The sequence below is a fragment of the Caloenas nicobarica genome, chromosome 6 (genome assembly GCF_036013445.1).
Source record: "Caloenas nicobarica isolate bCalNic1 chromosome 6, bCalNic1.hap1, whole genome shotgun sequence".
NCBI classification, from domain to species: domain Eukaryota; kingdom Metazoa; phylum Chordata; class Aves; order Columbiformes; family Columbidae; genus Caloenas; species Caloenas nicobarica.
The window spans coordinates 14,699,934-14,712,688 of NC_088250.1; the positions used below are offsets into that span (position 1 = coordinate 14,699,934).

The 12,755-nt window shown below is 39.0% G+C and overlaps 2 protein-coding genes across 5 annotated transcripts in view; one reads left to right on the forward strand and one right to left on the reverse strand.

Moving 5' to 3' along the window:
* The window catches only part of C6H2orf88 (chromosome 6 C2orf88 homolog), a 41,346-nt gene extending 39,544 nt beyond the window's left edge, over nucleotides 1–1,802 (reverse strand). For all 4 annotated transcript variants that reach the window (XM_065638280.1, XM_065638282.1, XM_065638278.1 and 1 more), the window contains exon 1: nucleotides 1,410–1,802. The gene's annotated coding sequence lies outside the window, so the exon portion shown is untranslated. The remainder of the gene's footprint in view (nucleotides 1–1,409) is intronic.
* Nucleotides 1,286–8,227, forward strand: MSTN (myostatin). Its single transcript, XM_065638277.1, has 3 exons — nucleotides 1,286–1,749; nucleotides 3,898–4,271; nucleotides 6,504–8,227. The coding sequence occupies exons 1-3, from the start codon at nucleotides 1,377–1,379 to the stop codon at nucleotides 6,882–6,884; spliced, it is 1,128 nt and encodes a 375-aa protein (XP_065494349.1). The 5' UTR covers nucleotides 1,286–1,376; the 3' UTR covers nucleotides 6,885–8,227.
* The last annotated feature ends 4,528 nt before the right edge of the window (nucleotides 8,228–12,755 follow it).

The window sequence follows — 12,755 nt, forward strand, 5'->3', positions numbered from 1 at the left end:
TTTCAAATATACAAATACATACAAGATATACAAATTCCAGGATTTCTGTTTGCTGTAATATACAGCCTATGCTGAGGAGTAACCACCCAGCCCCCCTCCCCGACTAAGTGCGAATTCCACAATTCTTGCTAACAAGACATCGAATGTGAACTACATTGCTGTAAGATTTTATAAGCCATAACCTGTAAGTATAAAATCACATATAGATGTATCTCTGTTATGCAGAAAGCATATAACAATTGTAATTTTTAAAATATAAGCAGGATATAGAGAACTTACAACTATTTGAGTAGAAAGCGAAAGGAAGCACAGAAAAGTATCATTTAAGTTGGCATAATAAAGATATTTTGAACAGAAATAAAAGATTACATAGAAAAAGAAGATATACTCAAAGTAAAGACGTAAATGTTTGAAGTCTTTTAGTGCTTTCACTAATAATGGAAAAAGCAAGCTGGACTATTCCTGCATAATATTAGAGTGGGTAGCTAAAGATATTCCTTAAAAATACCTTTGCTACTAAAGATCTCTCAATATTTAATTTTCTGCCCAGGATTCTGCTGACCTGGTGACAGTATGAAGAGGGGACAGACTCATTTTTCATAACTGACTGTTACAATAAAGGATTTGTTCTGTGGATTTTGATCTATACTAAAGGGACAAACAGACAAGATATGCATTTGCAGGGAGACATATATGCACAAAATCTTCATTACTGCTTTAGTGAGTTCCTAGCAGAAAAATCCATAAAGGCTTTCTCAAATATGAACTGCTCAATATATTTGAGCTGTTGAACAACAGAAATGAGTACTGTTTACCATGCATTTCTGATTTTTTTCCCCTGTCTGCTAAGAGTAATCCCATGGGATTTTCTTTTAAATAGCACAAACTTTCAAGTCAAAAAGACTTGTAGAAGCCTCAAGCAAGTTTAGGGAGACGTCTGTCTTGCTTCATAGTACAAGTACACAGTCAGTATATATTTAAGAATGACAGTGCTGTCTTTCAGTACTGCTGCCCACAATGCTTGGAAATATATCCTTTCAGTATGTGAAGACATATCCTCTACGAAGCACTCAGATAAATCAGTTCACCCTTGGCTGTAACTAAACGCTGTCTAGTGACTTGTGATCGACAGGGCTTTGCCCTCTGACAGCCAGATTCATTGTTGGGACAGCAACCAATCGTCGGGTTTGACGACATGAGCCTAATCAAAGTTGGAGTATAAAAAGCCCCCTTCGAATATATAAGGTACACCAGTGTGGCAAGCTGTCTCTCAGATTGCATTTGCTTTCACGGATCTATTTAGTACTGAAAGGGAAAGGGGGAGGGAAAAAGAAAAAAAAAAAAAAAAGGAAAAAAGCTGCACTGAATGTGAGATCATGCAAAAGCTAGTGATCTATGTTTATATTTACCTGTGCATGCTGATTTCAGTTCATCCCTTGGCTCTTGATGACGGGAGTCAGCCCACAGAGAACGCCGAAAAAGACGGACTATGCAATGCTTGTACGTGGAGACAGAATACAAAATCTTCCAGAATAGAAGCCATAAAAATTCAAATCCTCAGCAAACTGCGCCTGGAACAAGCTCCTAACATTAGCAGGGATCTTATTAAACAACTTTTACCCAAAGCTCCTCCGCTACAGGAACTGATTGATCAGTATGACGTTCAGAGAGATGACAGTAGCGATGGCTCTTTGGAAGACGATGACTATCATGCCACTACCGAAACGATAATCACAATGCCGACGGAGTGTAAGTAACCCCACTGCTTTCGTCTCCCGCTGCTCCTCCGAGAGAGTTGTCTCCCTGCCGTAGAGCCACGCAACTCCTCCTCGGGTCTCCCAACAGGCTGGAGGCTGCTGGAGGGAGGGAGGGAGGAGAGCGTTATTTCTAAAGAATTTGAGCCAGGTTCAGATGACCGTGTTGCGATCTTTGTTTTACTGTTTCATTTTCAGCTCCTTATAACACATACGCCCTGTAGCACTAGGGATTTGTCCACTGCCTTAGAAAGCAAAGGGAGATCTGCAGTTTAGTTGACTTCGTTATCTGCAGTGCTCGGGGCATTTCCTATCACAAATACAAAGTATGAGTGCAGATATTGAGATAACTATATTTTTCTGAGGGAGGTTGCACTGACCAGTATTTTTAGGAGCAAGAGAAGTCAGCAGAAATACAGCTTAGAGCACTAGATCTACCTAATTGCAACATGTTACAGCAAGTGCAAGTATAGAGTTAAATTCTTGCTTCTTTGCTAATCCCATAAACTAGCACCACCCACCTTCGAGTTAAAACTATATATTTAAAGCAAATATGCGTGTAACAGATTTAAATGTTAAAATGTCCATGCTACAGCAATCAGCTCCAGTAGTCGTGCCAAGGAAGAATGAAGGCATTTACTGAATGAGCAGATTCTGAGTTATCTTCTGAGTGCTAAACATCTGCTATGGCTCCTATCAAGTATCTTTTGCATGGCTAATACTATAGTATCTTATGTTCTTCATCAGCTAAAGTATTTGGCTATGGCAGCTGTTTTTTAAAATAACACTTACGAATATGATGTCAAACAGGAAAAAGATGACAGGACATATAAGGCATGTTAGCAGTTACAGATATCATTATGATACACATATTAGAACAACATCGGTCGTTCTAGCCAGCTAAAAATGTGCACATCAATGAAGAAGTAACTTTATCTGTAAAATTTTTCAATGTATTAATAAGATGTGTACTTAATAGCAATATATTACTGCAGCCTTATCACCAAGCTGAGTTCTGCCAGCAGTTTTATTCCAGCCTATTACGTCCAAGGCTTTATAACTCTTTTTAATTAAACTGTTACATAATTACAATGACCAAAGAAAAGTCGTTCAGCTTCATTGATTTGAGTTCATCTCCTGCATTTTACAAAAAGCCCTTGAACTATTTCAAATGCACTAAAGAAACAGGTATCTTAAGTGGTGAGATTTATGATTGTTAAAGCCCTGCACCATTTAAGATTAGTATTACCCATTTTATCCTGGCATGGAAAGCTCTTGCCATGACTAGGTATGACAGCTGCGTTGTAGGCTACAGGAAGGAGGAACACTGCACTGCACGTGACTTTCCTATAATATCATTCAAATGAAAACAAAATGATCCTTAGATTAATGCTCTGTTAATTAACTTCTTTTCTTAGTAGGAAACGAAGTAAAGTGTTCATGTGCCCATGGCTGTCTCTGTACGATGTATATAGCACACTAAGGCTAGTTAGTAAATTAGAGAGAGCTAGATCACCACACGCCCATTAGTCAGCTTGTGCAAAGTTGCTGTTGTGCAGGTTTAGGAAGGTCCTCATGAGGTGGCCAGCAGAAGGGCGGTGGCAGTAGTCCCTGTGAGGCGGTACAGGCTGTGTCCTCTCCCCAGGCAGTTTTTGCTTGGGAAAGAGGCAATTTTGCCGCTGGACAGGTCAGCCCACAGCGCCCGTAGCCCTGGTCTGAGCCCCGAGCACGCGGAGGACTGCAGAGGTCCTCCCCAGTGAGCATTTCTTGTCATTGCCCATCATTTCCCAGTTTCAGCCCAAGCACACCTCTGCTCGGCTCAGCCTGCAGAGCACAGGGCACCAGCTAGAGTTACTTAGAAAATGATTAGCCAAACCTCATTTTAGCCTGTCTAAAAAAGATCCATGGGTTCCTTGTCACATTATGTTACTTTTAGGTGATAGCATAATGATTTTGTTGATATCCATTGAATTTGTTGCAGGGCATAAACCACAGAAAATTATTAAATCCACTTTGTTACTGATACTGTTTATTACATATTGTAAGACTTCCTACATGGTCTGGAAAAACATAAATTTGGTTTATATATGCATATTTCTTTTTGTTCCCTGTTCAGTAATCTGTTCTTTCCATTCATTTATAGCTGATTTTCTTGTACAAATGGAGGGAAAACCAAAATGTTGCTTCTTTAAGTTTAGCTCTAAAATCCAATATAACAAAGTAGTAAAGGCACAATTGTGGATATACTTGAGGCAAGTCCAAAAACCTACAACGGTGTTTGTGCAGATCCTGAGACTTATTAAACCCATGAAAGACGGCACAAGATATACTGGAATTCGATCCTTGAAACTTGACATGAACCCAGGCACTGGTATTTGGCAGAGTATCGATGTGAAGACAGTGTTACAAAATTGGCTCAAACAGCCTGAATCCAATTTAGGCATCGAAATAAAAGCTTTTGATGAGAATGGACGAGATCTTGCTGTAACTTTCCCAGGACCAGGAGAAGATGGATTGGTAAGTTTATTTAGAAAAAGCTCACTTAAATATCTTGCATTTTATTGGAAAGTGTTTAAGTTGTGTTTTAAGGATAAAATGGAAGCATTGTTTAGGGAATGGAAGAGTTCTGTATAGCAAATTCTTTCTTTCCTTGCTCCCTGATCATGTAAAAATCAATAGCATTCCTGTGCCTCTGTTTGTCTGTTTGAAAAATTGAGGCAGATTGCAGCACTTCAGGGGGATGTTGAGAGGCATTAACTAGAAAATGTTTTGGTATTTACTGATGGATGGTACTATCAAAGCAATGTTGTTTTCAAATTTGAGAGCAAATACTGCTTGATAAGCAGTTACGTTACATAAAGCTAAGAGTCATTAGATTCTTTCATTGATAGGAAAGTTGCATCTGATATCGCTGAGAAAGTGAGAGAGTTTCTCTGTGATCTGTATGTCTATTTTCTGTTAACGACAGCAAGAATTATCTATGTTTGTGAAGGTGAGAACATGTTTTCCTAATGTTAAACTATGTATGTGATAAAGTGTATCATTCCACTTATTAGTAATGTTTGAATAGAGAAATCCTGCTTGCTTCAATAAACGGGTGATAATTATGAGAAAGAGCATAAAATAATTATCTGGTTTCTTTTCGCAAGTAGATATTAACAAATTGAATCCAAAGTGTACTGGTTAAACTACATCATTTTCCTTGTTATTGTTTCTGCAAGTCGCTAACTATCTACAACCTATAAAAATTCCTGAACTTATCACAGCTGGAAAAAATGACAACCAAGAAATCCCTCCTTTTGAACAAAATATCAACATCATTGTTTTACTTCTATGCAGTAGATCAATCTGTTTATCACAGGATCACTTAGGTTGGAAAAGATCTTTAAGATCATGGGGACCATCCATATTTACATAGCTATGTAACATTTAACTTCACAGCAGTATAGTGCAGGTAAAAGAACTTAAAGGAAAAATGCTGTGATGTCTTAATTGTAGATCCATTATAGATGTGTATCTCAAGATACTTGAAACAGGCTAGCTGGATATCATGAACTAGAACGTCCTCACCACCTCCATCCACTCAAATACCCAATCCTGTGTTTTCACACATGTGGATAACCGTGGTTGTTATCATCATCTGTAACAACAAATCGATTCAGCAGCAGGGCAGGGTTAGATGCACAGCTGATAACAGGAGAGAGAATTTCTCTTCTCTTCGCTCTGTCTCCTCTCTGGCAGCTCCCGGTACCAGGATGCTCCTTTCACCAAGCCCCTGCCTGTATCATTTACCTTTGGGAGGAGCATCTCCAGCAGCTGGACAACTTGCAGCCACAGAGGCGGGTATCTTGGAGGGGATAAACCCACCTAACAAACTCAGCTGGGCTGTTAGTTACTCCTAAGGAACAGTTTTCCTTTATGGGATGGCCCAGTCAGAGCCAAACTGATGCACGGGGCTGAAATCAGCACGTGGAAGGGAGGAAACTTCAGGAACTTTTTCAAACTCGTGATGGTAAAGGTTGCGATTTCTTTCTATTCTCAGTTGGTCACCATGGAAACACACGTTTGGGAGGAGGCACATGGCTCAGGGGCCTACCAAAAGTACGTTCCTGGCCACAGGGCTCAATCAGGAGCTGTCCCTCCAAATTCAGTAGGGCAAATTCAGCCCTCAGGCAGACGGGAAAGCTGTGAAGTCCAAATAACCTGTCCTAGCAGGTGAAACACTCACTTCTACTGCCATTGCAGTCATTCAAGAAAAATAGCAACCACAGGACGAATTCTGTCCTCCTTGGTCTGGACAAACCTTCCTTGATATCCAGAAAGCCTGAACTGGTTATGGTTTTAACGGAGGGAATTTCAGGACTCACAAAAAGGAGACCCACACCAGTCAGTAACTCTTAGTATGGGGTTTAAAACAAACAAATCCCACAGCAAAAGTGAAAATCCGGCATCCTCAAAATTTCTGAAACATTGTTTTAGCAGCTAACAGAAACAATGCTAGCACTGAGAAGATGCTGATCCTTAGCATGAAAAAGAGGAATAATCCTCAAGCAGAGATCAAATATAACAGAGATTTAGAGGAGGACAAATTTCTCCAAAGGGTGTAACTTCAGAAACATTTGCAAATATTATTTCAGTATATTGACTTGACATAATACATCTATGCCTGAAACATTCTATATTTGCATGGTTTTACTGAACTTAGGCTTACCTCAGTAATGCTTCTGATTCGTTCTCCTCTCCTCACAGAACCCATTTTTAGAGGTCAGAGTTACAGACACACCAAAACGATCCCGCAGAGATTTTGGCCTTGACTGTGATGAGCACTCGACAGAATCCCGATGTTGTCGCTACCCACTGACTGTGGATTTTGAAGCTTTTGGATGGGACTGGATTATCGCACCTAAAAGATACAAAGCCAATTACTGCTCCGGAGAATGCGAATTTGTATTTTTACAAAAATACCCACACACTCACCTCGTACACCAAGCAAACCCCAGGGGTTCGGCAGGCCCTTGCTGCACACCCACCAAGATGTCCCCCATAAACATGCTGTACTTCAACGGGAAAGAACAAATAATATACGGCAAGATACCAGCCATGGTTGTAGATCGCTGCGGCTGCTCATGAGATTGTCGTGAGATCCACCACTTTGAAAATTGTGGAAGCTACCGAAAAAAAGAAGAGAAAAAACCCCAAGTTATACCCCCTCACCAGTCTTTGAAACCGTGAAGTTACGTACACTAGGCATTGCCGACATCCTATATGCTGCATGATAGGCTATCGTACAGATTTAGTGCAGCACCAGCTCCAGAACCTGAACTGAAGGATGACAGAGTTACCTAATGGCTGGCTTTGAGCCAGTGAAAAAGAAGAGCTACAATCAAAATCACCGGATTCGATACACAAAGTTCTTACATGTGAGGGAATCAATTTTCAGTCATTCAGATGCAAATTTATATGCAGGTTTCAGTACACGTTGGTAATCAAAAGCAAGCTCCCTCTCACCTGTGGACGGAAGGAGCAGGCTTTTAACTCCATTTCTTCACAGCTTCACTTCATATTGTATTTACAGAAAAATACATACTGGTTAACATATACACCACTACACAATACCACCAGAATTATCCTTAAACACTTGAATATATAATGCAGAATTGTGAAATGTATCAGACGAAATTCCACATCAATGGACAAATCCTGACATTAGGGATGGCATAGTGTATTTAGCATGTTTCCATTCCTTTTTCTCATTAGTGTGTTAGTAATCAATGGCAATGGTGCTACGTAAGCAGGCTGAGTAAATAGAGAGGTAGTTATCTAAGTGAAAGAATTTAGAATAATAATGAATTTGCCCTATCCTCAGGTACACTATTCAACATTCGCAAGAAATAGTTATTTTTTAAGCGAAAGGGAATAGTTTTCTAGACGTTGTAAACCAAAAGGCAGCAGAGAAGGCTAACATTGAAATCGTAATCCCACATTATAACTTGCCTTTGCGACATTACCGTTTGCACTATGATAAACCAATGCAAATAGTTGGTTGCTACAGATATTGTTTAAAAAAACCACTTTGATATAACTGACTTGTGTAATATGTATGCATCAATATTTTGTAAATAAATGTTTATTTTTTAATCACTGTTGGTATATGTTCATCACAGAAAAGAGTGACTTTAACCTGTACTTTAGTTTAATAAACAAAACCAATATTCTCTTAATAATATAATTTTCTGGATTTAAACATAATAATATGTAGGAACAATGCAACAAAGTAAACCATATGTTGAGAATTATACTACATTTTATATGTTGAGGTTTGTTTTTTTTTTTTTTTTACATTGGTATGAGCCATCTGTGATAAATGATGGGTGTTGACATGTTTATAAGGTTCTTTGGGTTACTGTTTCTATGGTCAGTTTGATCCATAACTGCATTTCCGTACTTTTAATGTTATGTCCATAAATAATGATGATACCACAAAAGATTGCTATTAAATGCATTTTATTATATTTAAATGTTTGCAGCAAAGTATTATCTTTATTTGAGCAAACATAGCACACTGATTTCCACACAATTTCTGTACATTTTCCTTATGGGAAAAAATTGTTAAGTGAAATTAAAAAAACCTATTTACTATAAAGTCCATTTCATTTCACATGTGAAATACAACTGATAAACCAGGTGTTCATTAAAACAACAAAATCACTGTTAAAATATTTTCATGTTGGTATGATACACATTTGTTATAATCCAGAATTCAGTTTTGAATTTTCCTTTGTGTAAAACCACCCTAAAATTGCAAAAATGCTTGGTTTTCTTTCCCTTCCTCTTTTATATATTTTCTGCCTAGGTGGTAAATATTTTGTATTGAGTTTTCTACTTTTTTTTTTTTTTTCATGTAAGGACACTAAATTTTAAAGTTTGAGTGATGAGTTTTGAAACGTAAAAGCAAACAGATTTTCTACAATTTCTTTTGAACAATTAGGAGTCCTGCTAAAGCTGTGTCCGAGCATCAAGCAGATGTTCAGCGTCTCCTGATGGAGTTCATCAGAGCAGGTCTCTGGAGCCCTTAAATACACTTTCAATTTAGTTTCCCACAAAACACAATCAGAGTAAATTAAACATCATTTGAAAACTCTTAGAATACATAGTCTTGGTGAAGCCTTGAGAAGTACAATGCAGTTTCTTCCTCTCCAAAAACTAAGGTTTCAGAATTAAGGCAGAAATCTTAGTTTGTTGAAGTTAACAGCAAAACTTCCACTGGCCTTAAGGGAGATCAATGTTTTGCCCTTTGACTTTTAACTCATGACATTGAGGCACCGCATAGTCCCACCCTGCTCATATGAACTATCAATATTCTCTCTCTGAACAAGGCATACGAAAAGCCTCTTAAACTCTTTGGAGATTTCAGATTAGCTTTCATTGTATATCCTGTAGTTAGACGTCAGTTCATATAGCAACAGCCACTGAGATATAGCAGCGTGGATTTTGGAGTGGAGAGCAAATAAAATATATTTCCGGTCTGTACCAAAGTCTTTTTACAACACCCACATGATTATTTTTACTCCTGAGAGCTAAACTAAAGCTAATGCAAATTCGGTTACCTCCATATAGGTGACATCAGGGGGTGTCTAATAAGAACTGTACCCTGCACAAATGCAGTGCACAAGCGATGGATTTTTTTTTTGCTGGTATCAGTGAAAACAAAAATAAACCAAAAAGGAGAAAAGAAATAATATGAATTCCCAATAGCATCAACTCCAACTAGCATTCCATCTTGATGTTCAGACACATTTTATTCTATGGAGATTTCATGCAATCTGTGTCCTTCATATTTTGCCAAACTTGAAATTATTGTAGAGCAGTCCTGGCTCCCATGTTTTTAATGCTGGCCTCACATGCAAGTGGCTACTCAAGGAGCGCACACTGGGCTTTGGTCATGTTGATTTTAGCCGCTTAATGATTCATAATTAGTGTGTTTATTGGCAATCAATCCAAGATGTCAATGATTCATTCAGTTCTTGCTGTTACATCCTTATATTTCCAAGGCTCAGGTCCTAGATACTTCAGCAGCATCTGCGAGCACTTCATGTGTCCCTCAAATCTCGCTGTACCCAGGTTTTATGGGTGGTTTCTTTTTTAATCAGGGAGGTTATTGAATTGACTCATCCTTGGATGCGAATGAGCTCTTTTGGCTCAATGTCTTCAGAAAGAAATCAGCCTGAGACTAGGCTTGGACAGTTCAGTCCAGGCAGTTACATTTTGTTAAAGTTACAGCAAAACAAATTGGGGTATTATAACGAGAAGTACTGGACGGACAAACTTAAGCAAATGATCCCACCTCCACTTATAAATTTCGTGAATAATAGTTTAAAAATATTGGGAAATAGTCCACAGAAGGCACTAACTAGAAGCTTTACATGACAGGTTTATTACAAAACAACACTGTACCTTTGTAGTTCAACAAAAATGTCACAAAGAATCTTAGTTACCCATTTTAACTGGCCCAAGTTAGCTGTGTGCTTGCACTTCAGCTTCATCCTGACAATATTATCTAAAGCAAGTAGATATCTATATATTGATTTAATACCAAGACACATGGCAAAGAACCACTCAGTAAATTACTAATGTGACTGCATCTGCTTCTCTATGCAATCTTCCTCTGCAAGCAGTAAGACCATAACTCTCCCTTGGAATGCACATGTAGCACGTTTGAATCCATAAAAATAAGATGTTAACATGCTCTGGAAACACTGAAATGCCAATTCTCTCTCCTGTTTAGCTTATAAAAGCCCTGATGAGATCCAGAAGAAGTAGTTAAGGCTACAGGCCAACTTGTGAATTTCAATAGGCATGAAGTACAGCTCTGTTCACTCTTGGCTGTTTCTAAAGAATCACAAAGTAAGTGATAGTGTCTATATCTGCTGAAGCAATCTCGTGGAAAAAAAACTATGGAGTATAAATGTACCATTCATTCAACAGTAAACTACTGCAATTAATTACTAGGTATATCAATAAATTAAGCAGAATTATTTTCTTTGATGCTTGGATAGGCTGAACTTGAGGTATGAAGAACCATTACAGTGGGTATTCTACTGTCTGATTTTCAGTACTCCAGAAGCACAGATGACAACAAGCCCTGAACCCCTCTGTAGATGAGGTGTCAAGATCAGCAAGGAGCTCTGCAGCATTTTGGATGTAAGCCTGGCCGACTTTCACCAGCCTTGACCATTAAGGCCTTCTGAGGCTACAGGAAAGACTGTTCCTTTCCTTCAGAAGTGGATGCACTAAGCATGCATGTTTTCCAAATAGTAGTTTCCAGAGAAAGCAAAAAACAGCTTAGTGTCCACGAGTCAACCTGTGATGTATCAGTTCTTAACCTAGAGGCTATTTGTGCTTTAAATCTAATTATGCATCTAAAGTAGCCAGTGACCCTAAAGCTATTGCCTTTTCTCCTCATAGAAATGCCTTTCATTACAAATCAAACCCCAGACTTAATTTCAAGCCTGTTGCTTTTCCATTACATTTACCACATGCTACCTTGAATGCTTAATAGCAAAGCCATTCCCTGTTCAAGAGTGGAAAGGATTCAGCTTGAGCAGATCCTGCCTGTGGAAAGGCAGAGGGACAAGCCCTGGCTCAGCGCTGGCTTTTCTGTTCCTCCTGCTGCATGAGCAACCTTTGGGTGAGATCTGGTTCAGATCTCTGGCTAGGAAAGCACAATAATGCTCATTTTATACGGAAGTGCACCTTATACTGCATGATTCACCAGCAGAATTAACAAGAGCCCTTAAAGATTAGGATGGTACGGAAGGAGTACCCAGGAGAGCATTATGGAGGCATTACTTGACAGACAGTTTCCACAAAACTTAAAACAGGCAGTTTGGGAGAATATATTGATATCATGCAAGGTGTAATATTTATTGTAAAGCAGTCATGTGCACAGGATGGCTTGCTTCTATATATTTCAAGAAACTGCACATAATACAAAAAGCAAAATTTAAAGGAGTTAAATAATTTGATGTGATATAAGCAAGATAGCAAGAAAGATTTTACCTTCCCAAGTACAGGATGATACTGGAGGCACTTGCTAAACTTTGACTTCTTGACCATACGCATACTTAAACTGAAAAGGTCTGTTATTTGCCAAGATTAAAAGAACATTTTAAGATGTTTTAAAGTAGATCTAACTTAATTATAAGCTGTTGCATCATAATCTGAATATGTAGCAATCCAAAATACAATTACTCATTACTTGGCTAATAGCTTGCAGTTAAGATTATTTGACTCATGAACTCTTCCTGCAGAAATAGTCAACATTTTTATTTTCCTCATTAGTCTTCCATCTAAGAGACCAGCAATTACCTTCCCAACCAATCAACAGTATTCAGGAGACAGCACTGCAAATTCGATGCCATAAAGCACTCTGAAATAATGCTCACTCTTAAGCACCATACACAACAGCACGCAAAGACTTTATGATTTAGCATCTGCACCTTTGAATTAGAGGTTTATTCTGATTTTAGCTAAAGAGCAATCCGCTCTCCTACTAACATTTTCCTCATCGTTTTTCATGTTATTCATCAAGTTCAGCAGCACTGACATATGAAACAGCAAAACTGAACACCTGGCTGTCACGCATTATAGCATCAGGTTGCAGCTTTGCCTCGCGCACGGCGCCAGGTGGTCGCAGCAGCAGCGGCGGTGGAGCAGGAGGCACGTCAAATACATGCCTTCAGCCTGAGCTCAGCTGCCTGCTGCACACCCTGCCGGGGCATGGCCCAGCCTAGGTGCTAGTCCAGGGGAAAAAAACAAAAACCAACAACCCGTTGCTCCACTGCCGTAGGTGACACCTACCACAAATCTGCTGAAGCTTCACCTCACCACTTGGCCAGAGTGTTCTGTTCAGTCGTGCTGCTGACCCATCACAGTGTGGAACAACAAAACCCATGCAATTCCAGTAATGACCACTGTCTGTCCAAAGGTACCGAAGAGTAT

Bases quoted from the DNA above. Each gene is read 5' to 3' on its own strand.
- MSTN (XM_065638277.1), top strand. From the start codon at position 1,377: ATGCAAAAGCTAGTGATCTATGTTTATATTTACCTGTGCATGCTGATT. The intron at 1,750-3,897 runs GTAAGTAACCCC...ATTCATTTATAG, and splicing joins AATCACAATGCCGACGGAGT to CTGATTTTCTTGTACAAATG. The intron at 4,272-6,503 runs GTAAGTTTATTT...CTCTCCTCACAG, and splicing joins GACCAGGAGAAGATGGATTG to AACCCATTTTTAGAGGTCAG.